Source organism: Pseudophryne corroboree, chromosome 4 (assembly GCF_028390025.1).
Source record: "Pseudophryne corroboree isolate aPseCor3 chromosome 4, aPseCor3.hap2, whole genome shotgun sequence".
In the NCBI taxonomy this organism is placed as follows: Eukaryota; Metazoa; Chordata; class Amphibia; order Anura; family Myobatrachidae; genus Pseudophryne; species Pseudophryne corroboree.
The window spans coordinates 778,969,965-778,996,076 of NC_086447.1; the positions used below are offsets into that span (position 1 = coordinate 778,969,965).

General features: G+C 42.6%; 1 protein-coding gene across 4 annotated transcripts in view; it reads right to left on the bottom strand.

Annotated features, from left to right (window-relative positions):
* UBR2 (ubiquitin protein ligase E3 component n-recognin 2) overlaps positions 1–26,112 on the bottom strand; it is a 278,406-nt gene that overhangs the window by 91,781 nt on the left and 160,513 nt on the right. For all 4 annotated transcript variants that reach the window (XM_063918297.1, XM_063918298.1, XM_063918296.1 and 1 more), the window contains exons 24-28: positions 6,477–6,525; positions 5,038–5,192; positions 4,533–4,635; positions 1,108–1,217; positions 485–565 (exon numbers count right to left, since the gene is read on the bottom strand). In XM_063918297.1, coding sequence (XP_063774367.1) covers positions 485–565; positions 1,108–1,217; positions 4,533–4,635; positions 5,038–5,192; positions 6,477–6,525 — 498 coding nt within the window. The remainder of the gene's footprint in view (positions 1–484; positions 566–1,107; positions 1,218–4,532; positions 4,636–5,037; positions 5,193–6,476; positions 6,526–26,112) is intronic.

Below are 26,112 nucleotides of genomic sequence, written 5' to 3' on the forward strand. Positions count from 1 at the left end.
TGTCGCTCATCTTTGTGCCGTTTAGAGGACACTGTGGAGAACTTTCCCACTTGTTGAATCCAGCCACAGCATCCTTCCCTCCTACTTCCACATTTCATTCTATAACAATGGACACCTAACACAACCAGTAATAGCTTACTCCTATTGACAACCGGTTCCCATGTGAGGATTCCATGCTGAATGGATCTTTGAGCCATGTTCATAAATTAACAGTTTTTTATAGTGATAAAAAAAAGTTAACACTTTTTTTCATTAAAAAATAAGCTGGCTAAGTATCAGAATCATCAAGAGTTTTGTGAGAATGGACAGGTTGTATCATCATTACAGCAGGCAAAATGGCTGCCTCCACTATCTATAGGCAAAATCCACTTTAGTAACAGTAATCAGATTACCAAACAATCATTTTACTATACTGCAATATAGTCCCAAGTTCTACATTCACAGTGACAATGATACAGATTTATTTAGCAATAAGGACTCGTACCTCCTCTAAGACACTCTCCTCTGTTTCTACCACATGGCTGGCTGATGAACTCTCTCTGATCTTCATTATAGCTCCAAACATCTGAGATGAAACAATTGTGGACAGTCACATTCCATATGAACTGTAAGTTGGAAAAATGGAATCCATCCTTTCTAAATAGCAGAGTTCAATATGTCTTCATTCGTTTCCCAGTTACTGAAGATTACGTAATTACAGTAAACTAAACAGGAAGTCAGTTCATTTTGGCATTAATACAAGCCTGTCGGCAAGCAGGTCATATAGACTGTCTTTGGGGGTGTTACCAATGTCACACTAAAACTGTAATCATTATCATGAATACTAAAGCCCAGTTCCCATAGGGGAAATTCATCAAACAGCAAAAAAGTAGAGAAATGGATCAGTGGAAAAGTTGCCCATAGCAACCAATTAGTTTTGAGGTAGCAATTGTCAACTACATTCTACAACATTTTAAGTAGATTCTGATTGGTTGCTATGGGTAACTTATCCACTGGCCCACTTCTCTACTGCTTGATTCATCTCCCCCATCATGTATCAGGACACACCTACACGTTTCCAGATACACTTGCTGGAACTCACCCATGTGAGCAACTGCTAAACAATACCTTCAGTATCCAGCGAATCATATCCTTGTGTACTTCCAGGTGAGCAGCATTCTGCAAGGTCTCTAACAAAGCCAGGATACTAGGTGATGTGTTTGGAGATTCACCTGGTCCTGATATGGAGAAAAAAATGACAATTTAAAAAAAGTAAATGAATATCCAAATAATAAAAACTCAACAAATGTCAGGAATTGTGTTTCTTCATATCCTCCTCTTAACCTCTTATTAGGGTGTCAATATTTTATTGCCCTATATCCTATTCCAGGGATATTTTCAGTAACCATCCAGGATTCAAAATGCACAAAGCAAATAAAAAGATAGTGATCAATACTTCTGTGTACACATAATATGTAACTTTTATTTACATTTCCTAAAACTATATCTGCGTATATCTAAATTCTATCTGATTGAGAGAAAAAAGTGTAGACGTGAAATAATAGAAAAATGTGATTAGAATTGTGAGTGTGCAGCTGCGTCGTAAAGCTCTATTACGTGTGGCTCCTCATACTCGTAGTTTCTGAACTTCCGTATATTCCCTCCTTTTTCTGGCATCCTAGACTGTTGTTCCAGGTAATAATATTATTGAGATGTATATTGCAAATAGCACAATGGATCCTCAGGGGGGGGGGGGGGGGGGGGGGCAGAGGAGTGGATTAAATCATATTCTCACACGATTATTACACAGCAGACATGTCAGACAAGTAAATATCTGATATTCTATGTACTTTTCACACATGCAATTCTTGATTCAGTTATACTTTTTCCAGATTATGGGTGGAATTACTGCAATCAGACTTTTAATGGACATTGCCAAAAAAATTGCAGTGAAAAGAGGCTTATCGTGGGTTTGCGCACTCCCACGAATTTCCCTATTCAACTGAAAATATTGAAAATGGGATTCTTGTGATAATTCTTGCCGTCAAAACCAGAGAAAAGTGTAGGCGAAAATGGGGAAATCTGCCTGTACCCCAAAAAAGGCAATATTATACAGAAAAGCAGTATATTAGTGGTCATGATGAAAAGATTTGGGGTACTTAAATTGTGTTAAATGACTGTTATATACATTTTTCTAAACAAGTAAAAAAAATCATATAAACCAAGTATTTTTCAGCAAAATAAGTGCTCAAATTACATTGGGAAAAAGTATAAATTTGGGACATTTTAATCCAATTAAGAAAAAAAAAAAAAAAAAGATTACTCCCACCTGCAAGACTAAATACACCTGTCCCACTCATAAAGCACCGCAATATACTTGTCCCATACCATGTACCCCAATTTGAATCACTTTGCATTTTTTTGACCCCAAATATTACATGTCATTATTGGCCAATTAAAAATAATTAAAACTTCTAAGTGACTAATTAGTCATTCAGAGGGGTGTCCCTGGGGCTTTTAAGCAAATCCTGGCATTTTTACCTTAAAAAGGGGCTTTTATTGCGGCTCGCAGTAAGCTGCCATTCAATTGTCTGTGATAAATTACTGGTTAGAATTCTTCATAGGTTTATAGCAAATTTACTTCACTACCTCTGAGCAGGTGATAAGCTTGGGGAAAATCCCTATTTTTACAGCTGAAAATGCCCCCACCATATATGTTATATTACCTTAGCCCTCAAAATGTAATACTGCTGATATTTGCTTGTGAGGTTAACTATAAACTTGTATCTAGGAGGTTTAAATTACAACATGATTTAATCTTCCACACAGATTGTTCCATTAATAGTTTCCCTAACCGGTTTCCCAAAATGGTTACTATTTCAATTACCTGTCTTCTAACAAACAATGGACTCAGCTGTTAAGATATAGAACTATTTTTTTTTGTATAATATTGTGTAGATTTCTACAGAGATTATTATTTCTAAATTTAGATTTCCTACACTATTTTGCTGATAAGTGGTGGTGACAGACTTCTAACCCTGAGAGTGCATAATGGTAAGTCATAATTATATTATTCAAATTATTAGAAGACTTTCTAATACCCCCCAGAGATTGCTATTTGAAAAGTCTACTTTTCTAAATTGTTAAGTGGGTACACACTGATCGATATACTGTATCGGCCGTTCTATTGAACGGCCGATATATCGCGGGTTCGTCGGTCAGTGTGTACGGGCGATATGTCTGTGAACTCCGTCGTTCACAGACATATCGCGTCGGCCCCGCAGCACAGCTGACGGCCAATATATCTACTGATATACTGGCACATCTCTGTGTGTGTACGGGCGACCAGCCGGCCGCCCGTACACAAGCTGCGGCAGCCGGAGGTGATTGACAACTGAACTGGGCGGGCGTGTGTACACGCTCGCCCAGTTCATGACGTCAGTCCCCGACGGATCGGGCAGTGTGTATACACAGCACACTGCCCGATCCATCCATAGATATATCTGCAGATCAATTGATCTGCAGATATATCTATCAGTGTGTACCCACCTTAACGCTGATAATTAATGGCAAAAGATTTAAAACCCTGGGTACTGTTTTCTAATAATAATACATTAGAGCCCCCTAGAGCTTCTCATTTTAGGGGCAGACTCAATTAGCTGCGAGATATTCCATGCAGCTGCTCTATTATTTGGCAATTTCTACGCACAGTAAGCCCCGGCGTGGTAGCAGGGAGTAACTGTGTAGCTCAGGTACAGCTGTAGCTGTGCGGTAAGCCCTGCAGCTACTTGAATCTGCCCTTAGGAAAGTTATCAGGGCCAGACATTTACCTAGTGAACTAAGGCTGAAAGCATACTGATGGGAAGTAAGGTATTTAAAGGAAAAAAACACCCTTTGGTATGTGCCTTACTGTACAAATGTAACGTCCAAATAGCATGAGCTTGGTGTGCAAACATTAACGCTCTGTTCACCTATTATTGAAAAGTGTCTGATGCAGCACCACCAACTCTATAGAATCAGGTGGCATTTGTACGTTATATATGTGACATCATTCCATAGCCAAACGAAGCAATACTCATTGTCTGATCAAACCAGCAATGGTAGTACACAGATCCCTGCATTGGCAGTGATTGTCTGCAAAGAACACTCGAGCTGTGAGTAGTTGTGACCATTGCTTTCATTTTTGTGTTTCTGTGAACGGGGAAAATCCAGCAAGAGTATTGCTTATAACTATAGCTTTTTAGTCTTCAGTATCATATATTTAACACTGCATTGGTATCATAGTTGTAAGAACCAGATGATGATTACACCTGCAATCAAGATATAAACTCATTCAAATATAACTAAAGTGTAAGTGATATAGGTCCTGTGCCTCCTGGTGGAAGGATAAAACCACTGGAGTGCAAGGAACATAGGTCCTGTGCCTCATGGTGGAAGGACAACACCAATGGACTGTAAGAGACATAACTCCTGTGCCTCATGGTGGAAGAACAAAACCACTGGAGTGTAAGAGACTTAGTACCTGTGCCTCCTGGTGGAAGGACAAAACTTACTTGACATCTTCTGTGAGAATGTAAAGGTGAGAACGTCTTCTTCGCTGGAGCTCTGTAAATGCTGATTCTCTTCTTGTAAGGACATCCCAATTAGGTGCAAAATCTTTAGAATTACACGTGAATATGAAGAGAAAACGTTTATATTAACTTTTTAGCAAGTTATTACTTACAAGGAAAAAAATAACTATACACATTTTATTCTCACTTAAGTATAAATGGTTTTGTGCTAGGAAATAAAATCTTAATTTAAGACCAACTAATACAGACCTAACCAGCATACTTCTGTTCCGTTACAAAGTCCTTACCCATTGCCACAAATCAATAAATAGCTTTGTCAGTCTAGAGGAAATTTGGTTCATGAAAGACAGTATCTGATTGATTTCTCTGGGATTCTGCATGCACCAATGCTTTAGAAATCTCCAACATTGTTTGGCAAACAAAATCTTTCACGTCAAATATAGATTACAGTCAATAATGTACTTAGTCACAGCTTTTTTCAACCTACCCTTTGTAGCATGGCCTCAGACCAGGAGCATCCATTGGGTTCTACTGCCCACTGCAGTATTGTCCCCATGATGGAGAGCATAACATCTGACTGGAGAATGTTTATCAGGCTGGCAAAAAGAGGGCAAAAGGGCGGCAGGACAGGAGGCGGCAGAGCTGGAACAGAGAGAAAAGAATCTTATGTACATTACTGACATTTCATGTATGTATGTATGTATGTATGTATGTGTGTGTGTGTGTGTATGTATGTATGTATGTATGTATATATATATGTGTATATATATATATATATATATATATATATATATAAATATACATTTTTTCAATGGGGGTGCCGTTATCAGACACATGCACCAGCTGAGATCCTATGGCATCCAGTCATACACTCAGATCTGTCCAAATTGGCCTTCCATTTGTGTGGCTAACGTATTCAGATACAGACATCAGGCAATCAGGTCAAATGACTAGCTTTTATTACCAGTGGCCACTAAGAGACATTAGTATTATGTATGCTCAAATAAACAGCTCTGCAAATATTAAGTCAACGTCACAATAAAAGCCAGTAAAGCACAAAAGAGAACACAAAGCAAACTTTCAAAAATGCAAGACTCTTCAAGATTCAATCCTGCAAAGGGACCACCACAATGGATGCAGATAAGTGTTGTACAAAAAGACTGCAAACAGCAGCTTACATTGTATTGACATATGGCATGTTAAGAGCCCTACACACTGGCCGATTGCCGACCGAGGTGCCCGATGGCTGATACGTCTGACAGACGCCCCGGCGGCGGGAGGGGTGGTTACAGGGGGAGTCAAGTTTCTTCACTCCCCCCGTCACCTGTCCCCATAGCCCTGCATGCTAATATGGATGATATCGCCCATATTGGCTTGCAGGTATAAACGAGCCGGCACCAACGATGAACGAGCGCCGGGCCGCGCATCGTTCATCGTTGGTGCATACACACTGAAAGATATGAACGATATCTCGTTCATTAATGAACGAGATCGTTCATATCTTTCAGTGTAATCAGCCAGTGTGTAAGGCCCATAAGGTCTTTAATATTATGCATTTATAGTGTTATCCTTCTGCCTTTTATCCATTTACACCAGAGTTTTCCAAACTCCGCTATTACAGTCTAGGTTTAAAGGATATCCACGCTTAAGCACAGGTGACTAAATTAGTACCTTAGTCAATTTGAACTAACCATCAGTACTCAAGCACGGATATCCTTAAAACCTGGAATGTAATGGCGGAGTTTGGGAAATTCTGATTCACACTATTTGTGCTTCAATAAAAATGGATTATCATGTTAAATGTATGTAGTTTTGCTTGTTTTTTTTTTTTTTTTTAAATAAAACTAGCTCAGCTTCTTGCCGTCACACTGTCCCCATAATCACAATGATTCATTATGCATGAACGAAAAGCAGAACTCTCTTTACCTGTATCTTCTTCAGTGAGACGATTCAGTTTACGTTGGGCCTCTTCAGCCTGAAATATGTGATAGAAACCACTGTCCGTTAACTTATATAGCATTTAAACAATAGTATTTGGATGTCGCAAGATTATATTGTGGCACCAGTTTTCCTTAGTTCAACAAGAAAAGTGATATTGGTTTCCATACTGCTTTTTTTGCTCTGCACTGAACAATTTATTTGAACAATTTCATGTACAAGGTAGGAAATGTCATAAGAAGGGGATGTTTTACTCACCGTAAAATCTCTTTCTCCGAGTCCATCTGGGGGACGCTGCGCACTTACTAAGGGGTTAGAGTGTGTGGTATGGCGTTTGGCACAGAATCTATTAAGAACGACTCCACCTTCCTCTAACCCCTCCTATCTACAGTCTCTCCACAGACCCAGCCCCAGTTAACGTTTAGCCAAACCGGGAGAGACAGACTAAACCAGTAACAATTAAACCAGAGTAGCAAAAAGAAAGGGAGGGATCGCAGCGTCCACTAGATGGACTCGGAGAAAGATTTTTTACGGTGGGTAAAAAATCCCCTTTTCTCCTTCACCAATCTGGGGGACACTGCGCATTTACTAAGGGGATATCCCAAAGCAAGCTAAGAAGAGGAGGGAGTAGTGGACTGCAAAGCCATCTGCAAAATAGTTTGCCCAACAGAGGCAGTCTCCATATCAAATGTATGGAAAAGGTAGAACTTTGTGAAGGTATGTACGGACCACCAGGTCGCAGCTCTGCACAGTTGCTCAACAGAAACGCCCCCGCGAACAGACCAGGATGCACCAACAGCTCTAGTCGAGTAAGCCCGCAGTGGAACAGGAACTGGAACAGCAGATGAAACATAAGCTTGACGAATAGCGGACGTGACCCAACAAGCCACTGTATTTTTGGAGGCCGACCAACCCCGCTTAAGAGCGTCAACAGGGTGTCCGTACGACAAATAGCTTCCGTATAGGAAAGATAAATGTGCAAAGCCCGAACCACATCCAATAAAGCAAAGTGTCTATCTTCATCAGGTAAATTGGAACCAAAGGCAGGAAGAATAATGTCCTGGTTGAGATAAAAATTTAGAAACCACCTTTGGCAGAAAAGAGGGCTTAGTACGCAAAACCACCTGATCATCATGGAACACTAATGCTGGTTTCAGATCGCAAATGCCGGATCCCACCCGGTAAGAGAAACGTGTCCTTACCGGGTGGGATCCGGCATTTGCGCTCCTTTGCTGGCTTTCCGACCCGGCAATATACCGGGTCGGTTGCCATAGCAGGAGGGGGCGCAGCTGCAGCAGGGGCGGAGGCGGCACTGGGAGATAAGCTCATCTCCTGCGCCGCCTCTCCCTATGCTGTGAATGGGAGCCGGGTCGCATCGAAACGGCTCCCATTCACACTGCACCTGACCCGGTATTCAACCCGGTAATAACCCTTCTTTTTTACCGGGTTGAATTACCGGGTCAGGCAACCCGCTAATTCAGCAAAGGACCTTTCACATTGCACACTGACCCGTTTCGACACGGCAATATGCCGTGTCGATACCGGGTTATTTGTGCGATGTGAAAGGGGCATAACAACGGTGGCCTGCAAGAAAGGGATGCAACTCGGAAATTCACTCAGGTGAAGCAATACCCAAAAGGAACACTACCTTAAGAGTGAGAAATCGTAATTCAACTGAATCCAGAGGCTCAAAGGGAGGCTTCTGAAGAGCCGTAAGAACCAAATTTAAGTCCCAAGGAGAAACCGGAGGAACATAAGGAGGTTGAATCCTCAAGATCCCCTGGAGAAATGTCTGGACTTCTGGTAAAGCAGTCAATCACTTCTGAAACAGAACAGACGAGGCCGAAACCTGCCCCTTAAGCGATGAAAGGCAGAGTCCCTTCGTCAGACCATCCTGGAGGAAGGACAAAAGACACGACAAACGAAAAACGCCAGTAGCAATCTTTCGTTGTTCACACCAAATTATGTAGATACGCAACCCTCTGCGATAAATGCGCGACGTGACTGGTTTCCTAGCCTGGAGCATCGTCTTCACTACAACACGAGAGAAACCCTTTGATCTTAAGATGCGGGATTCAAGAGCCATGCCGTCAAAGCCAGCCGAGGTAAATCGTGGTGGCGATAAGGTCCATGAAGGAGAAGATCCGGACGCAGTGGCAGACGATAAGGCTCCTCGGTCACCATGCTGCATAGAAGAATGTACCATTGGCGTTGAGGCCAATCTGGTGCGCTGAGAATGACTAGACCCTTTCAACGATCGGTGGATACACATAACCTAGTCGAAACCTCCAAGGAGCTGTCATGGATCAACCAACGATGCCTGAGGATCCTGGGACCGAGACCCGTACTGACGCAGTTTCTTGTTGAGACGGGATGCCATGAGGTCGAGAGGAACACGTAATGATAAAGTTCCCATTCGCCTGGATGAACTGTGTAGCGGGCTGAGGAAATACGCTTCCCAGTTTTCCACTCCCGGAATGTGGACTGCAGAAATGGCTGGAATCCAGGACTCTGCCCAACTGAGGATATGCGACACCTCTTTCATGGCTCTCCAACTCAGAGATCCGCCCTGCTTGTTGACGTATACCACTGCGGTGGCATTGTCCGATATAATGCATACTGGATGACCCTGTACAAGAAACTGCACCTGAATCAGTGCATATCTGATTGCTCTCAATTCCAGAATATTGATCTGAAGAGACGACTCCTGAGTGGTCCAGAGACTTGGATATGATGTGACTGAAACACTGTCCCCCAAACCAACATCTGAGAAGCTGAGCCTGAAGAGGCAGAGCACGGAATCTGACATATGGCACTGCCTCAAAGGCCGCCACCATTTTGCCCAACACCTGCATGCATCTGAGAACGGAGACCAGAGGTAACTGCAATAGAGATCGAATCCATGAAGGCAGATCCTGAATTTTGTCCTGGGGTAGGAACACCCTCTGATTCGAATAGGAGTTCCAGAAAGATCATCTCTTGGGATGGAAGTAGAGATGATTTGGGCAGATTCACTATCCACCCAAAAGGATCGAAGGGCGTCTACCGCGAGTGTCAAATGCTGGTGAAGAAGTGACTGATGGAGCCTTCAGTAACAGGTCGTCCAGGTACGGAGTAATGTTGACCCCCTGACATCTCAATACCACAACCATATAAGCCATTATCTTTATGAACACTCAAGGTGCCGTTGACAGACTGAATGGGAGAGCCTGAAATTGAAGATAAAAAACAACATCAGGAGTGGGCACTAGTGTACTGGCTGTGAAACACTTAATTATATAATTGCAGACACTTCTCATTGACTGCAGCTTCACACTGAGGGACTGAACCTCAAAAGATCTTTGTATATAAAAGAAGGAAAAAGGGTAGCGCTGTCCGTGATAGTATCAAGCAATTCACACTTTATTACACATATATTAAATTCTCATAAATACACTAAACATATTAAAAAGAAAAAATATATAACAATATACAGTACAATAATATAAAATCATGCTCTCTTTGGAGCCATTGAACAAACTGCAGGCCCAGCGTTGGGAATAAATCAATTGTATCCTTTTTGTTACTAGGGGAGGAGCAATTTGTATCCAAATGATAAAACTCTCCTTATTACTTTGTAACAACAGTTACTGGAGCATTTCATTGTCTCCGGATACTAAAGTTCCACACAGCAGCAGCTAATTTATGCAGCTTGTTGGCTGGTAACTTGTTGTAAATAACTTGTCAGCAAAAAGTTTCCCGTTTAATGTTGATACGCTCAGTCAGTTGTAAAACATATTATGCTCCATAATAGATCACTGATGAGTTAAGACCATATACACTGCTCAAAAAAATAAAGGGAACACTAAAATAACATCCTAGATCTGAATGAATGATATATTCTTATTAAATACTTTGTTCTTTACATAGTTGAATGTGCTGACAACAAAATCACACAAAAATTATCAATGGAAATCAAATTTATTAAACCATGGAGGTCTGGATTTGGAGTCACACTCAAAATTAAAGTGGAAAAACACACTACAGGCTGATCCAACTTTGATGTAATGTCCTTAAAACAAGTCAAAATGAGGCTCAGTAGTGTGTGTGGCCTCCACGTGCCTGTATGACCTCCCTACAACGCCTGGGCATGCTCCTGATGAGGTGGCGGATGGTCTCCTGAGGGATCTCCTCCCAGACCTGGACTAAAGCATCCGCCAACTCCTGGACAGTCTGTGGTGCAACGTGGCGTTGGTGGATGGAGCGAGACATGATGTCCCAGACGTGCTCAATTGGATTCAGGTCTGGGGATCGGGCGGGCCAGTCCATAGCATCAATGCCTTCGTCTTGCAGGAACTGCTGAGACACTCCAGCCACATGAGGTCTAGCATTGTCTTGCATTAGGAGGAACCCAGGGCCAACCGCACCAGCATATGGTCTCACAAGGGGTCTGAGGATCTCATCTCGGTACCTAATGGCAGTCAGGCTACCTCTGGTGAGCACATGGAGGGCTGTGTGGCCCCCCAAAGAAATGCCACCCCACACCATTACTGACGCACTGCAAAACCGGTCATGCTGGAGGATGTTGCAGGCAGCAGAACGTTCTCCTTGGCGTCTCCAGACTCTGTCACGTCTGTCACATGTGCTCAGTGAGAACCTGCTTTCATCTGTGAAGAGCACAGGGCGCCAGTAGCGTATTTGCCAATCTTGGTGTTCTCTGGCAAATGCCAAACGTCCTGCACGGTGTTGGGCTGTAAGCACAACCGCCACCTGTGGACTTCGGGCCCTCATACCACCCTCATGGAGTCTGTTTCTGATCGTTTGAGTAGACACATGCACATTTGTGGCTTGCTGGAGGTCATTTTGTAGGGCTCTGGCAGTGCTCCTCCTGTTCCTCCTTGCACAAAAGCAGAGGTAGCGGTCCTGCTGCTGGGTTGTTGCCCTCCTACGGCCTCCTCCACGTCTCCTGATGTACTGGCCTGTCTCCTGGTAGCGCATCCATGCTCTGGACACTACGCTGACAGACACAGCAAACCTTCTTGCCACAGTTCGCATTGATGTGCCATCCTGGATGTGCTGCACTACCTGAGCCACTTGTGTGGGTTGTAGACTCCGTCTCATGCTACCACAAGAGTGAAAGCACCGCCAGCTTTCAAAAGTGACCAAAACATCAGCCAGAATGCATAGGAGCTGAGAAGTGGTCTGTGGTCACCACCTGCAGAACAACTCCTTTATTGGGGGTGTCTTGCTAATTGCCTAGAATTTCCTCCTGTTGTCTATTCCATTTGCACAACAGCATGTGAAATTGATTGTCAATCAGTGTTACTAAGTGGACAGTTTGATTTCACAGAAGTGTGATTGACTTGGAGTTACATTGTGTTGTTTAAGTGTTCCCTTTATTTTTTTGAGCAGTGTATATGAGGCAATAATGGGGCGGCTTGGTGCAGGGCAAAATCGTAATGTATGCTCTCAATCTTGCTGAGGTCCACTGACAATCAACAGTCTTATTAGCATGGACAGCGCTTACCCCAGCCTCAGTTATAGACAGTCCGTGCGGTCTCTCCCCCTAATGCTGGTGCCAGCAACCAGACAGTTCAGAGCGGTGGTCAGAAAAGACAGGAGCTGAGCTGACACAGCGTGTAACTGCTAGCGTCGGAGATGAGTCTGCAGGGCTCAATGTGCTTGACGCGTGTCTTGGCCGCTGGAGTGGGGCCGTTTCCTCAGAAGTCCCACCTATTGGGCTCTACAGCCATTTATACTATATTATGCTCCTTAGTTAAAGGGCTCAGCTTTCCTTAATTAGGGACTGCAACATCTAGCCATAATACCCAAATTAACTCTTTAATGTCTATTAAAATAATCAGTTACACATTTAAACCTATTAAAAAACCCTTTTAAAAACCCTTTTAAAAAACTAATTCATATAGAGAATTTGATAATTGTCTCATAGCCAGATTATCACCAGAAAAGTTTTAATATGAGAAATACATAGAGATATTTATTACAGTCAAGAATACAGTTATTATATAGGGACAAATTTATTTAAAAGTATATTTATTTTACGAATATAAATGTCGCACTCTATTAATATGGAAGATACACATAAATATGTTTCCCAATACAAAGTTTAATCCAGTTAGAGCACAAACACATATGCACATGCATGTCCTCCAAACCCTCCCCTCACAACGGCATGAAACTCACCCAATTCTATCCAGAGGTAGTGTCCAAGATAAACCTCTTGGTACACCCTTATATACCTTGATATTATTTTATAGCTAGTGGATTTTGTATGAACATCATCATAAGCCAGTATTAATAAAATGAAGGGGGGGAAAAAAGAAAGAAAGAGGGAGAGGCTAAAATTGGGACTAAATGATAGGACACATCTTGGATTACTGAATTATAATAATGTGCAAATGCATAATAAAGGCAAAGATGTTCATGTGTACAGACCGCTGTGAGACTGGTCTCCATGGACCTGGAGTCCCAAAAGAACTTTACCATACTAAATGTTTATTAGCTCAATGGTATCACTGAGACCCTTGGGTGTCAATGTCCCCAGCCTGAATATCCAGAAGGCCTCCTTCCTACAGAGCTTCTTGAACCTGCACTCCCCTGCCTGCCCCCCCCCCCCCTTCCCCCCCCCCAACGTATTGCACGCCGCAACCACATGTAAAGACATAAATGACATAACAGGATTGACAATTCAGAAATGTTTCTATTTCATAAGAATTCTTTTCTACAAATGAAGTTATATTGTTACACATTTGTGCAGCATGAACACAGGTGTGGCACCTCGATTCGCCACACCTGAAGAAACCCTTAGGTCTGGGGGTTAGGCTCAACCAATTCCCTACCATGTCCTCCTTACTCATGATGGGTCTGAGTATACTGGGTGCCAATTTCTGTTTCAAATTGTCTGCTTTTCTGAAGACAACCTTCCATGATCCTTGTAGATCTTTTTCTAGAAATTTGTCCAGTTTCAAAAGCCCATAGTTTTTATTTATAATGCGTCTAATCTCAATGGCCTATGTATTAAATTTGGTTATAAAGGCAAGTGATCCTTTAGTAGTATTACCCTTCCATTGTCCTACATCTGAAGTTAATTAAGTCTTTGAAACAAGAAGTTTATCTCTTTCCATTTTACTAACTTCCAGTAGTGTATCAACCAATAAACTACTGGGTTAACCCGGATCAAAGTCTTCCATATTGAAACAATTCCTGCGAATATGCATGAACTGGCCCTTGGGGATGTTATCTTTACAGCTCTAGTGGTGGCAACTCTTATAGTGAAGATATTTATTGCAATCTACAGTCTTGTGGTAGTTTGTAACTTATTATCCTTCAATTTTACAGTAATATCTAAAAAATTAAGTGTCGTATCACTAACATGTGTAAATTTTCAATTGAAATCGTTATTACAGTATTAAGGTGATCTACTAAATTCGCAACTGAAGTGTGGTCCCCATCCGAAATAATAGAAGACCAAGTTGGCCCCATGTCCGCCCCCCCAAATGTGGTGCTCTTCAAAGCGCCCCATATAGAGGTTTGCGAAACTCGGGGCGAACTTGGTCCCCATGGCTGTGCCAAGTGACTGTAAATAAAATTGCAAGTCAAACAAAAAATTGTGTGATAATATAAACTGTAAAGATGATAATAAAAAGTTACGTAACGTCTCTGATACAGATGGATCTTGCTATAGAAAATATTGTACTTCTGATAAACCTTTATTATGTGGAATGTTGGTACATAAAGCCTCTACATCACATGTAATTAGTTTGTATGTGTCCTTCCAGACAATTTGGTTAATTTTATTTAAAAAAAATCTGAAGTATCGTTAAAATGGGATTGAAGTGATGATATGTAACTTTGAAGATGTGAACCAACAAAAGAAGATTAATTAGTGGTTAATGACCCTACACCCGAAATTATTGGACCGGCCCGGTGGTGTTGTGATGTGTTTATGAATCTTTGGTAAATGATAATATATGGGAATAATGGGGTGTGCAGAAAATAAATAGTGCCAAGTGTCTTTTGATGGAGTGCCACCCACAAGAGCTGCATCTAAGAGATCTCTTAACTCTTCCTGGAACTCCGGAGTGGGGTCCCTGAATAATTTCTTTTAAAAAAGTTCATTGTTCAATTGTTTTTCCACTTCAAGTAGATAATCTTGTCTATTCTGAATCACTAAACCTCCTCCTTTGTCTGCCTGTCTGAAAATAAGGTTCATATCCGCCATAAGTCTTTTCAGGGCTGACCTTTCCTTCCTATTAAGATTATCACTGAAAGATACTTTTTTATTTTTAGGCTCAGTCCTTTTGCAAAGCTTCCTGAAATCCTCCACTGTTGTGGAGTAAAAGCTCTCCAGGAAAGGCCATTGGTACTGGAGCGGATAGAAATCAGATGGATTCTTAAAAGCTTTGCATTTGGTATCAACATTATAGATCTTTTCGAATGTCTGTGGTGTCCCCTGACATCCAGCACTCTCTGAAATTAAGGATTCTGATATCTTCAAAGGCATCTGGTCATTAGTATACAGGATAATGGGGGGTCCTTCTATATCTCTTTTATTAAGCTCTTTAATGGCAAATACCTTTTGCGGCTGAGTGTCCTGACAAATTTATTTAAATCAACAAAAAGACCAAACAAATCAGGTTTAGCAGACGGGGCATATTTGAGTCCTTTCTTGAGTACAGTCATCTCATCAGTGGAAAATTATCTATCTGGAAGATTAAATATACCTGTGAGGTCTATCTCCTCCTGAAATTTTTGTTTGGATTTTTTGTTCAGTTGCGCCCCTCTGCATCCTCTCTTTCTTCTTCTCTCTCCTTTTCCAATTCCACCATACTCCGTATCCCTCTTTTCTGTGAGACTGTAGGGATCTTGGATTGTTTGTATATCTGTTTTACCTGTTTGACGTTGAGATGTAGGGGAATTATTAGCTAAATCCCTAGATAGAGATAGGTCATGCTCTTAAGCCTCTCTGCTCCTGAGTGGCTCAGATCTATTATGAGCAGAAATCTCATTGTAATTGCAAGATGCCAAGAGCCTATTGCAAACCTCAAAAGATGTTGGTGACCTTTCCAGATGGAGACGTGTAAGTATGCGTCATTTATATATATGGAAGCCAAAAACTTGTTTGACTCCATGGAACTGAAGATTGAATGAATGGATTTGAATTTTTCGAACGGAAAATATGGATTTAGACACTTTAGGTTGAGGATTGGTCAAAACGAACCGTCCGGTTTGTTTACGAGAAAAAGACCGGAGTAAAATCCATGACCTTGTTGGTGAGGGGGAACATGAAGAACTACTCCATTTTCTAAAAGTGAGAAAACTGCTCGAATTAGAGCCTGCATAAGCAAGATCTTCAGAGATCTGCTCTGCTAACTGATTAGCTTCAGAAGGATCATCATACTGCATGCTGGGGACTACCCTTGCTAGCCAGTGATCCACAGCCTTAAGGACCCAAGCACTTGGAAGAATTGGTCGTAAAGAAATACCCGAGAAAGTAAAAGAGGATTTTGGTACTTACCGATAAATCCATTTCTCTGAATCCTCTAGGGGACACTGGAGCGTTCCTTAGACAGAAGGGGTGTGAAGCTTGCAACCGGAGGTGTGGCACAATCTAAAATTAGCATTGTCTGCACAGCCGGCTCCTCCCCCTTCACATCCCTCCTCCTTCAGTTTGGGAAATTTGACCGAGAGAATAGGACATGATACTAGAGCACCTGGCAAAGAACCGAACCGTACAACATAGCAAACAGCATCCAAGAAACTCTTAACCGAAAAACCAACGCTGTTTGTACGAACTGTTTAAACAAGAACTTTTAACACCGCAGGCCGACAGCACCGAGGCGGGCGTCCAGTGTCCCCTAGAGGATTCAGAGAAATGGATTTATCGGCAAGTACCAAAATCCTCTTTTCTCTTTCATCCACTAGGGGACACTGGAGCGTTCCTTAGACATTAGGGGATGTCCCAAAGTTATCCCCCAGGGAGGGAGTGCTGTCGGTGGTCTGCAAAACGAAACGTCCAAACTTAGAGTCACCGGACGCAAAGGTATCAAACTTGTAAAATTTTGCGAACGTGTGGGCTGAAGACCACGTCGCCGCCCTGCAAAGTTGAGCAGTGGAAGCACCTCTGGCCGCCGCCCATGAGGTACACTGATCGGGTGGTATGAGCACCCGTCTGAACCGGACCCTGTTTGCCACAGGAAATATAAGCTTGCCGAATGGCAAGTCGAATCCATCTGGACAAAGACTGCTTAGATGCTGGCCAACCCTTCTTAGGCCCATCATAAAGAAAAAACAAATGGTCCGACTTTCTGAAGGACGACGTAACTTGTACGTATACCCGTAAAGCTCGGACAACATCCAAGGACACGTCCCCATCTGCGAGACCCTGGAAAGATGGAACCACAAATGGCTGGTTTACGTGAAACCCCGAAACAACTCTAGGCAGGAAATCCGCTCTTGTACGGAGTTCAGCCCTATCCTCATGAAAAGTTAAAAAGGCTCATACACGATAAGGCTCCCAACTCAGAAACCCGCCTGGTCGAAGCCAAGGCAAGCAATAACGTGACCTTCCAAGAGAGATATCACAGGCCTGTTCTTGCTAACGGCTCAAAAGTAGGTGATTTCAAAAATTCCAACACCAAATTTAAGTCCCATGGTGCAATAGGAGGACGAAAAGGGGGCTGCATTCTCAGAACCCCCTGTAAAAAGGTTTGAACCTCTGGCAAGGACGCTTACCGCTGTTGAAATAGGATAGAGAGAGCCAAAATTTGAACCTTCAGAGAGCCCAGCCTCAGTTCTAAAACTAGACCGGCCTGAAGGAAGAGTAGAAGTCTGGATAAATGGAAGTTTGCCGAATTCCACCCACTTTCTTGACACCAGTCCATGTACCTCTTCCAAATCCTGTAGTAGTGCACGGCTGTGACCGGCTTCCTAGCGGCAATCATCGTAGGAATGGCCGTTCATGATATTCCTCGGTTCCTTAAGATCCGGGTTTCAATAGCCACGCCGTTAAACGCAGCCTGTTCAGGTCTGGGTGATGGAACGGTCCCTGAGACAGCAGGTCCTCTCTCTGAGATAACCGCCAAGGATCTTCCGCGAGTAACCTTCGCAGGTCTGAATACCAACTCCTGCGGGGCCAATCTGGTGCGATTAGAATCGCCTACACTCGCTCTTGTTTCAACCTTATCAGAACCCTGGGTATGAGGGAGAAGGGTGGAAAAATGTAAACCCTCCTGTAACACCAAGGAAGTGTTAATGCGTCCACTCCTTCTGCTGTTGGATCTTTTGTCCTGGACACATATCTGGGCAGCTGATGGTTTTGCCGAGATGCCATGAGGTCCACTTGAGGTAGGCCCCATCTCACCACCATGTCGAAAATCTGTGGATGTAGGCACTACTCTCCCAGATGCATGTCCTGGCGACTGAGATGATCCGCTTCCCAGTTCTCCACGCCTGGAATGAACACAGCCGAGAGGATGACGTTTCAACTTTCTGCCCACAACAAGATCTTTGTGGCTTCCTTTAACGCCATCCTGCTCTTTGGTCATCCCAGACGGTTTATGTAAGCCGCCGTCGTGACATTGTCCATCTGTATCTCTAAGTGTTGACCCATGACTAGGTCTTCGGCTAAGAGAAGCGCATTGTAAACAGCTCTCAGTTCTAGAATGTTTATGGGTAGTCTGCTCTCCTGTACTGTCCATCTGCCCTGAAACTGATGTTCCTCTAGGACGGCACCCCAACCTCTGAGACTGGCGTCCGTTGTCAGGATCCTCCAATCCCAAATGCAGAATCTCTTGCCTGCTGCGAGATTCTTGTGCAACGACCACCAAATCAAGGAGGTTCGTAGTAGTGGGATTCTTCGATGTAGAAGCCAGTGTGAGCCTGCTCCCTGACCAATGAGGGTCATCTGGAATGGTCGGGAATTAAGTCTGCCGTACTGGAGAGCTTCGAACGACGCCACCATCTCCCTGAGAAGCTACAACAAAAAATAAATGAAGCGCTATCCTGATCAGTATAACTTAAAACATAAAACATTTATTAGACATTACACAGACAACATTAATATCACGGCTAGTATTGTTTAAAAAATACTTTTAAAATATAATTAACCCCGTGGCCACTTGACAGTTGATTAACTTAATTACTGCAGTAATAATCAGCAAAGTTCCTCCGTAAGAGGAGTGCCAATCACGGCGGTGATCTGCTACTTCCAACACTTGTACGTGAGGACCGGAGTGGTAACTATCTAGAGTGAGACGTCACTCCACAAATTGGTTTCCTGGTCTGAAGACACGTTGTGTTGGTTTTTACTATTAGCGTGGCCACGCTGGACTGTGGAGTTGAAATATTCTCTGGACAGAAATTCTTGAGTATTAATCATCAATCAGTTTTTCTACTAATCAACTGCATGCATGCTTTGAATCTAAACCATCTCATAAGTTATGAACTAACAGTTGAAGATTGTTACATAACACTAATTGAGCATCTTTTAACATCTCTGAGCTTGTTTCCATCTGGCAAAAGTTACTAACTGGCAGCCAATTATTGCTTTATGATTAGGTAACAGCTTCTAACATCTTTAAGCTTCATCCTGATTTAATCTTGGCAAATACAAATGTGAGGAACTTTGCTGATTATTACTGCAGTAATTAAGTTAATCAACTGTCAAGTGGCCACGGGGTTAATTATATTTTAAAAGTATTTTTTAAACAATACTAGCTGTGATATTAATGTTGTCTGTGTAATGTCTAATAAATGTTTTATGTTTTAAGTTATACTGATCAGGATAGCGCTTCATTTATTTTTTGTTGTTTCTGCATTTTTGGGAGGTAACAGTGACCTCTTATGTGAAGCTGCAATCCTTGATCAGGTGAATTGTTGTTAAACATCCCAGAACTTTTTGATTATTTGCGCCCAGGTGTTGTCCTTATTTCCCTGAGAAGCTGCCCACAGAGGTATAGAGAAACCGTCTGTGTCCGTAGTACCTGAGCCACTAACCTCTGTAGGTCCTGGTTCTTGTGCTCTGGTAGAAAGACTCAATTTTACGGTGTCCAAGATGAGACCGAGGAACTGAATCCGTTGAGTCGGTATGAGATTGGATTTCTGAAAGTTCACAATCCACCCGTGTCGAATGAGAAATTGGCGAGATGTCCGAGCATCCTTTATCAGCTGTTCCTGAGAGGAGGCCTTGATCAATAGATCGTCTAGATAAGGTATTATCGTGACCCCCAACAGTCTCAATCCTGCAACCATTATCGCCATGATCTTCGTAAAGATCCTCGGGGCTGACATTAGACCGAATGGTAGGGCTCTGAACTGGTAGTGATCCTTCACCAGTGCAAACCTTAAGTAAGCTTGGTGAAGAGACCAAATCGGGACATGGAGGTATGCATCCTTTATCTCCATGGATACCATGAACTCGCCTCGTTACAAACCTGCAATGACCGACTGAATTGATTCCATCTTGAATTTGTAGACCCATAGAAATCGGTTTAAAGCTGTTAAATGGAGTATCGGTCTGAGCGTCCTGTCCGGCTTTGGTACGACAAAAAGATTGGAATAGAACCCGGTTCCTCATTGAGAGGCGGGAACTGGAGTAATGACTTCTGACTGTAGCAATTTTAGGATCGCTATCAGTAGGGCTTTTGCTTATTGAGGGCACCGAGGCAATCCCGTTGGATTCCGTTGAATCCCGTTATTTGGCAAAGTCTCGGCCCAGGTGTCCCGAAACCTTTCAAAACCTGCGCCTATCATAAGACGCCCAAGGTGAGCTTGTCTTAAGAGACCTGTTTCTGGACTGTGTACTGAGAACGGTCTCCGTTTTCACGCGCCTGAACGCGAAAACCTCTTCTCTAGCACAAAAGGACCCAAATACTGGACCAGAGTAATTTCTGCCCATTTGTGTAGCTTTATAAAACGTGGTATGCAGAAAAGAGGATTTTTTTCTGTTTGTGAAATCCACTTGTCTAATTATAGACCAATTAAAACGTCCCCTCCTTGGGAGACCTCCTCCTGCCTGTTCTGCCCGAACCATTTTTCCAAAGCACGGACCTCATAGGTCTGCGTGATGCCCTTGCAGCTATAAAGATTTTCCGGTCTCTGAGCCACAGAATCCTTATTTCTGATATGGCCGACGTAGAGAAGTATGATGCAATTCTGGTAGCATCCCTTTGCGGCCTGGCAATTGTAAGTAGTCGACTCACCGATATGCTCCGCTAGTCTAACTATTTACTCCTGCTGTATCTTTCTCTACAGCCTGAACAATACGACCAGACCATGCTATAATAGCCTTGGTGACCCAGGCACTAACAATAGTAGGTCTGTGTGTCGTAGCAGCTACAAAAAATAGATTCTTGTCTACCTTGCGATCGGACGCCTCCTTTAAAATAGTTACGTTTGGTATCGGCAAGATTGTCTTTCTACTTGACAGTCTAGCCAGAGAGGCAACCATCATCTGCGGAACCTCCCACCTATACATGTAGTGGGTAATCGGCCTCGAACTTCTGTGGAATTTTTGGAAGCATTTATCAGGCTGCTTCCAAGCTTCTCCCTTTGAACATGGAGGGACTGAAGAATTGGAAAATCTGCTCCTCGTGGTTCTTGACTGAAATAAATCCAAATCTTCCAGTTTCTTAACTTCTTCCTCATTGAGGTTAAGGACCTTTTACAGCTTAATAATAGAATCTAATCCCTTAACCTCAGAGTCCTCCTCTTACTAGTGTCCTCCTCTTACTCCTCATACTGGTGTTCAGTATCGCCTCTACTGCCTCACCTTCTTCATCATCAATTACAAGACCCCCTTCCTCTTCATGTAGCGTTGGGAGTGGTCTCTTTGCTGCCCAACACAGTCTTTTCTGCATGTGCGGGCGGAGTCATTCTACTGAAAAATTAGTCCATAATTTTGGTAAACCCTGCTGCCCATTCTAAATGATATGGATTCATTTATGTATCTGTGGAACATTGATAATGTTTCATTATGATATTCATTCCATTCAACATGTCAAGATGCTTCTAGGGCTGTTACTGTCTCTTTAAAAGGGAATGAAGTGCTTTTTGTCTGGCTAAGATATATCAGTATCAAATTGCCTATTTTTTTCCCCTATTTTGGATCCGTCCAACATACTATTAGCCAATGTATATACTTATTCATGGATGTATTATTTTCATATCATATTATATTTTTATTTTATATTTAATTTTTATTTTTACCTTTATTTACTTTTTGATTTTACTTTTTTCTTTTTTAATTATATGTGCATATTTTACCTTTACTTCTAAATAAATTATATGAACATATTTATGTTTTATATGTAAGAATATATTGCTGTCTCCTCTATTAGACAATTATCTGCCTCCTTGTTTATACATATTCATTATTATTATATATATTTATGCTGTAATAATTTAAGAATATATTAATTATTTCTGTGCTAATCGATTATATGTTTTTAGATAAGATTGATTTGTATTTGTATATCTGAGTATATGTGCTATTAGATATTATACACACACACGTTCCTAGTATTGAGCCAAACAGGTGGATACTCAGGTGACTGCACTTATGATTTAATTAACTCCTGGTCCCTATAAGAATGGAGACTGGGTGGTAACTGAATACTTTCTCCCTCTGAGGAAACGACCGGTGTACGTAGGTTGAGAAACGCGTCAGGGTCTTTTTGGACTTGGGATCCCGGCACTCTCCATTTGTGCTGTTGACACTTATCACAATTTCTGCACCGCACCAGTGTATCCATTTTCATCATAGCCACCTGCAGTGGTCCGCCTTGCCAAACGGGGACCGTGGCTGTCATCTATTCCACTCGGGAGTTTGCGGTACAGCTGTCTGGTGTATGGTGATTTTCAGCGCCGTGAAGCTGAACTCATCCGGATGCGGTAAGCGGCTTTTTCATTGAAAGATTTCCCAAGTGTGTTTTAGGGAGAGCGGTAGACGGAGCCGCTGTAAAGCACACTGGAAGACGGATTTCTTTATACAAAGCTGCCATCCATTTGGAATATAAAGTGCTGGAGCAAGCAGCACATTTGTTATTTGATAATCCAATAAAAGTGACTTTCCGGAATAAATAACTTTTTAGAGAAGTGAATAATCTGCAAAAAGGTTATTTAAACACTAATTGATGAACTCATTGCTCTGAATAGAAGGAGCTTTTGACTGTTTAATTCGGAATCTATTATTGCATCTAATGGACTGTAAGCTGGAGGATCCCATTTGTCCATAATTTTATGTTTTACTAATTGCACATATATTTAATATATATACTTTTTTCTTTGTGCAGTTTTAAATTAAAATTTGTTAATTTAGTCTGCTTGCGCTCTCTACTTTCTTGTTTTCTGTTGTCTTTGTAGGTTTGCTAATACCTATATTTTTGAGAGCAGCGAGCAGCATGTCAGCTTAGGCTTTTAGAGGCGCCTTTTCTTTTTTGGAGCATTCTAAATGTGCTTGCGGTATTCCGACAACTTGATGCCGACTGACCACTACTCCCAGGTTGAGCGTCCATTCCTAAACATAAATCGCTCACCTCCTTGCCATTATTGCTTCTTTGTGGTCTTGGTTGGTGCTTTTGACCTGTTTAACATATACTTCATCAACAGTCAGCAGTGCTTTCACCCTATTTAAGTAGGAAGAGAAAGACCGCAGGGATATAGCGAGCAAGTGAAACTGGTTTAGACACACAGCTGGAACTAAACCTACATTATAGAGAAAAATAAATAAATATATATATATATATATATATATATATATATATATATATATATATATATATTTGTTTATTTTTTTTATTTAATTTTTTATAAAACCAGCCTGGCGTCTGCAATCCTCACAGCACCAACTGTTAGAACAGCTTGGCTTGACTGGATTATACTTCTGTTGCTCCTCTTCCTCAGGATCTTTTTCAGTAGAATCCTTTGGAGGGAAAAGAAAACCACATAATTCTTTATACAAAGATTTAGCAGCAGCAGCAGCAAAGCCTTTCTGTAGCAACACCAGCCATATGTAAATTAATCTCAGGATGTACTGAAGTTAATACAATGTTTCAATCTGCTTGACAGTGATTGGTAGCTGAAGAATCTCCTCAGAGATTTTCTAACTACAGGTGGGCGCCAATTTCTAAAATCCAAAATGGCCACAACTGAAAAATTTAAGACACATCTCTAAAAGTACTGTCTGTGCTCAGCCTGCAATAGAGCCTTCCATGTAGCTGCCCACTCATAGTGCTCACTCTCCTTACAGGCAGTGTATGTACGGACTGTCTCTGTCTAACAGTGTCTATTTAAAAATGCTGCCTGTAAATCAACTCACTTTGCTGCTTAGGAGAGATGCCGACCCTTTCAATCAGGGTCCTTGTCTCTCCACTTCATGGAAACCTTTGCCCCCATTTTTAACAGGTTGGCTCGGCTCCAGCTGCTCTTCTCTAATAAGGATATTCTTTTTCTCGGCTCAGCCGTCTACTCACTGTTGAGAATCTTCAGATAGAGATACCGAACCCTTTCACTGGGATCTTAGTCTCTTATTCAGTCAGAATCCTTGTCTCCACTCCTGAACTTTGTCCCCCTTTTATTAGGGGGACGCAGCCTTTTCATCTGGTAAAGCCTGCACCCCCTTTCTTTAGGTGGGATTGGGCATTTACCATCTTTTCTTTTGAAACCTGCACCCTCCCTTTAGTTAGGAGGGATTGGGTCAGTATAAAGGGAAAAAAAAATAAAAAAAAGAAATCTTCAAGGAGCAGGAGCTCCCTTCTGTGCTTGTACCTCCTAGGCACAATTTTCCAAACTGAGGGAGGAGGGATGTGAAGGGGGAGGAGCCGGCTGTGCAGACAATGCTAATTTTAGATTGTGCCACACCTCCGGTTGCAAGCTTCACAGCCCTAATGTCTAAGGAACGCTCCAGTGGCCCCTAGTGGATGAAAGAGAAAAATAGTTTTGAGGACGGCATCAGTCTTCCTATTGGTAGCATCCTTTAAAGACACTGACTGTACAGACGGAATAACCGTCGCTTTTGCAGGATGTGTAATAGGGGCATCGACCTTAGGCGGCATCTCCCAAGATATTGTATCTTCTTTAGCAAAGGGATATAAATATCTTTAGGAGCCAGCAATTTTGAGTCTGGTTTAAGTCAGGCCTCCTTCAAAATATCCCCACAATGAGAATACGATGGAAACAGAGCAACCTCTCTCTTTTGTGGCTTAAACAGTGAGGTCGAACAGTCCGCCACAGATACCTCCCTGAAGGGTAAGAGTTATGCGGATGGCTCGATTAACAAACAGGCCCCTGAACTGGTGGACGTCTCTTCCTCCACCCAGGCAAACATGTCTTCCCACTCAGGGTCCACCTAACCTTCCTCCAAAGGACTCTCAGCTGAATCGAATTCCTCCCCGGGAAAGGTTACAGCGGGCGGTGTCTCTAACAGTTTTGTAGGTGTGGATTCCGACAAGGTCACAATTTTTTTTAAGGATTGTGCCAAATCAGAAAGACACCCACCCATAGATCTAGCCCATGGGGGTTCTTATGACTCCCCTGAAGCTGTACCCGATCTGGATTGACGCAGGTCAGCTACGGCATCTGCCATGTTTCTGGCCCACATAGGCATAGACTGATCTGTGGAGTCAACTGGTTGCTCCGCAACAGGCTTCCCAGAGCTTCAACTACAGATGGTACCTTGGTCCGTGCTACCTTTTCAAGGTTTGAAACCACATTGTTAACATGCAAAGTAAACTACTGAACCTGTCTTCCCATTTGCAGGTTTGTCAGGTTTACTGGCCATGGTGTAAATACACACTATGTAAACAAGCAAACAACTTTTGCAGCTGAATATAACACTAATAAGTTTCCCTTCTGTCTATAAATAGAGTAAGGTACCACTAAGTGTAAAGTCTATATAAAAAGGTTGATGCAGAGAACTGATCTATCCCTTAACACATATAATGCCTAACACCAACCTGTATACTTATCAGAGTGAGATAGGCTGTGATAAAATTCTCTTTACCTCCTTAGTAAGTTGCGCAGCATCCTCCTGTCAGTCAGCGCTGAAGCAGACAGAGTAGGTGGTAAAATGGCACCCGCTGTTGAAGTCCGCCTTTTCACATAGTGATGGACGGAACAGTAAGGCTGCCAGAGCGGGAAGAGCACTGCGGGAAGCCTGAGACCGCCTACCCCTGAAGATCCCACTCAGGCGAATGACCCGTCGCGTCCGCAAAAACCCCTTGAGTTAGAGGATGGACGCGGATTGCGGATCCTGGTCCCTTCTGTTGCGGTCCCGCTGCTGTCCGTATACGGACAGCAGCCGGATTTACATGCCTCCGACATCCCACTCAGCGGCGCGTCCTAGCCGCTGTTAATGACCCAGGTGCGCTTTGAGGGAGAGGATTAGAGCAAGGACACAACAAAACGCTGCCAGAGCAGGTTGCCTGTAGTACCTGTAATAGTCACCTCCTCAGTGCTGTGTCTGGTGAAAGACAGCCCCAGAGGCCGCAGGTATGGTGACTTTCTGGAGGCAGAGTGAGTGAGAAACAAGACGCATAGCTGCCTTTCTATCTATCTAATCTCATTCACCACATGCTTGTCGCCTGTGTACAGGGACTAAGCATACTTGAAAAAAACAATAGGAACT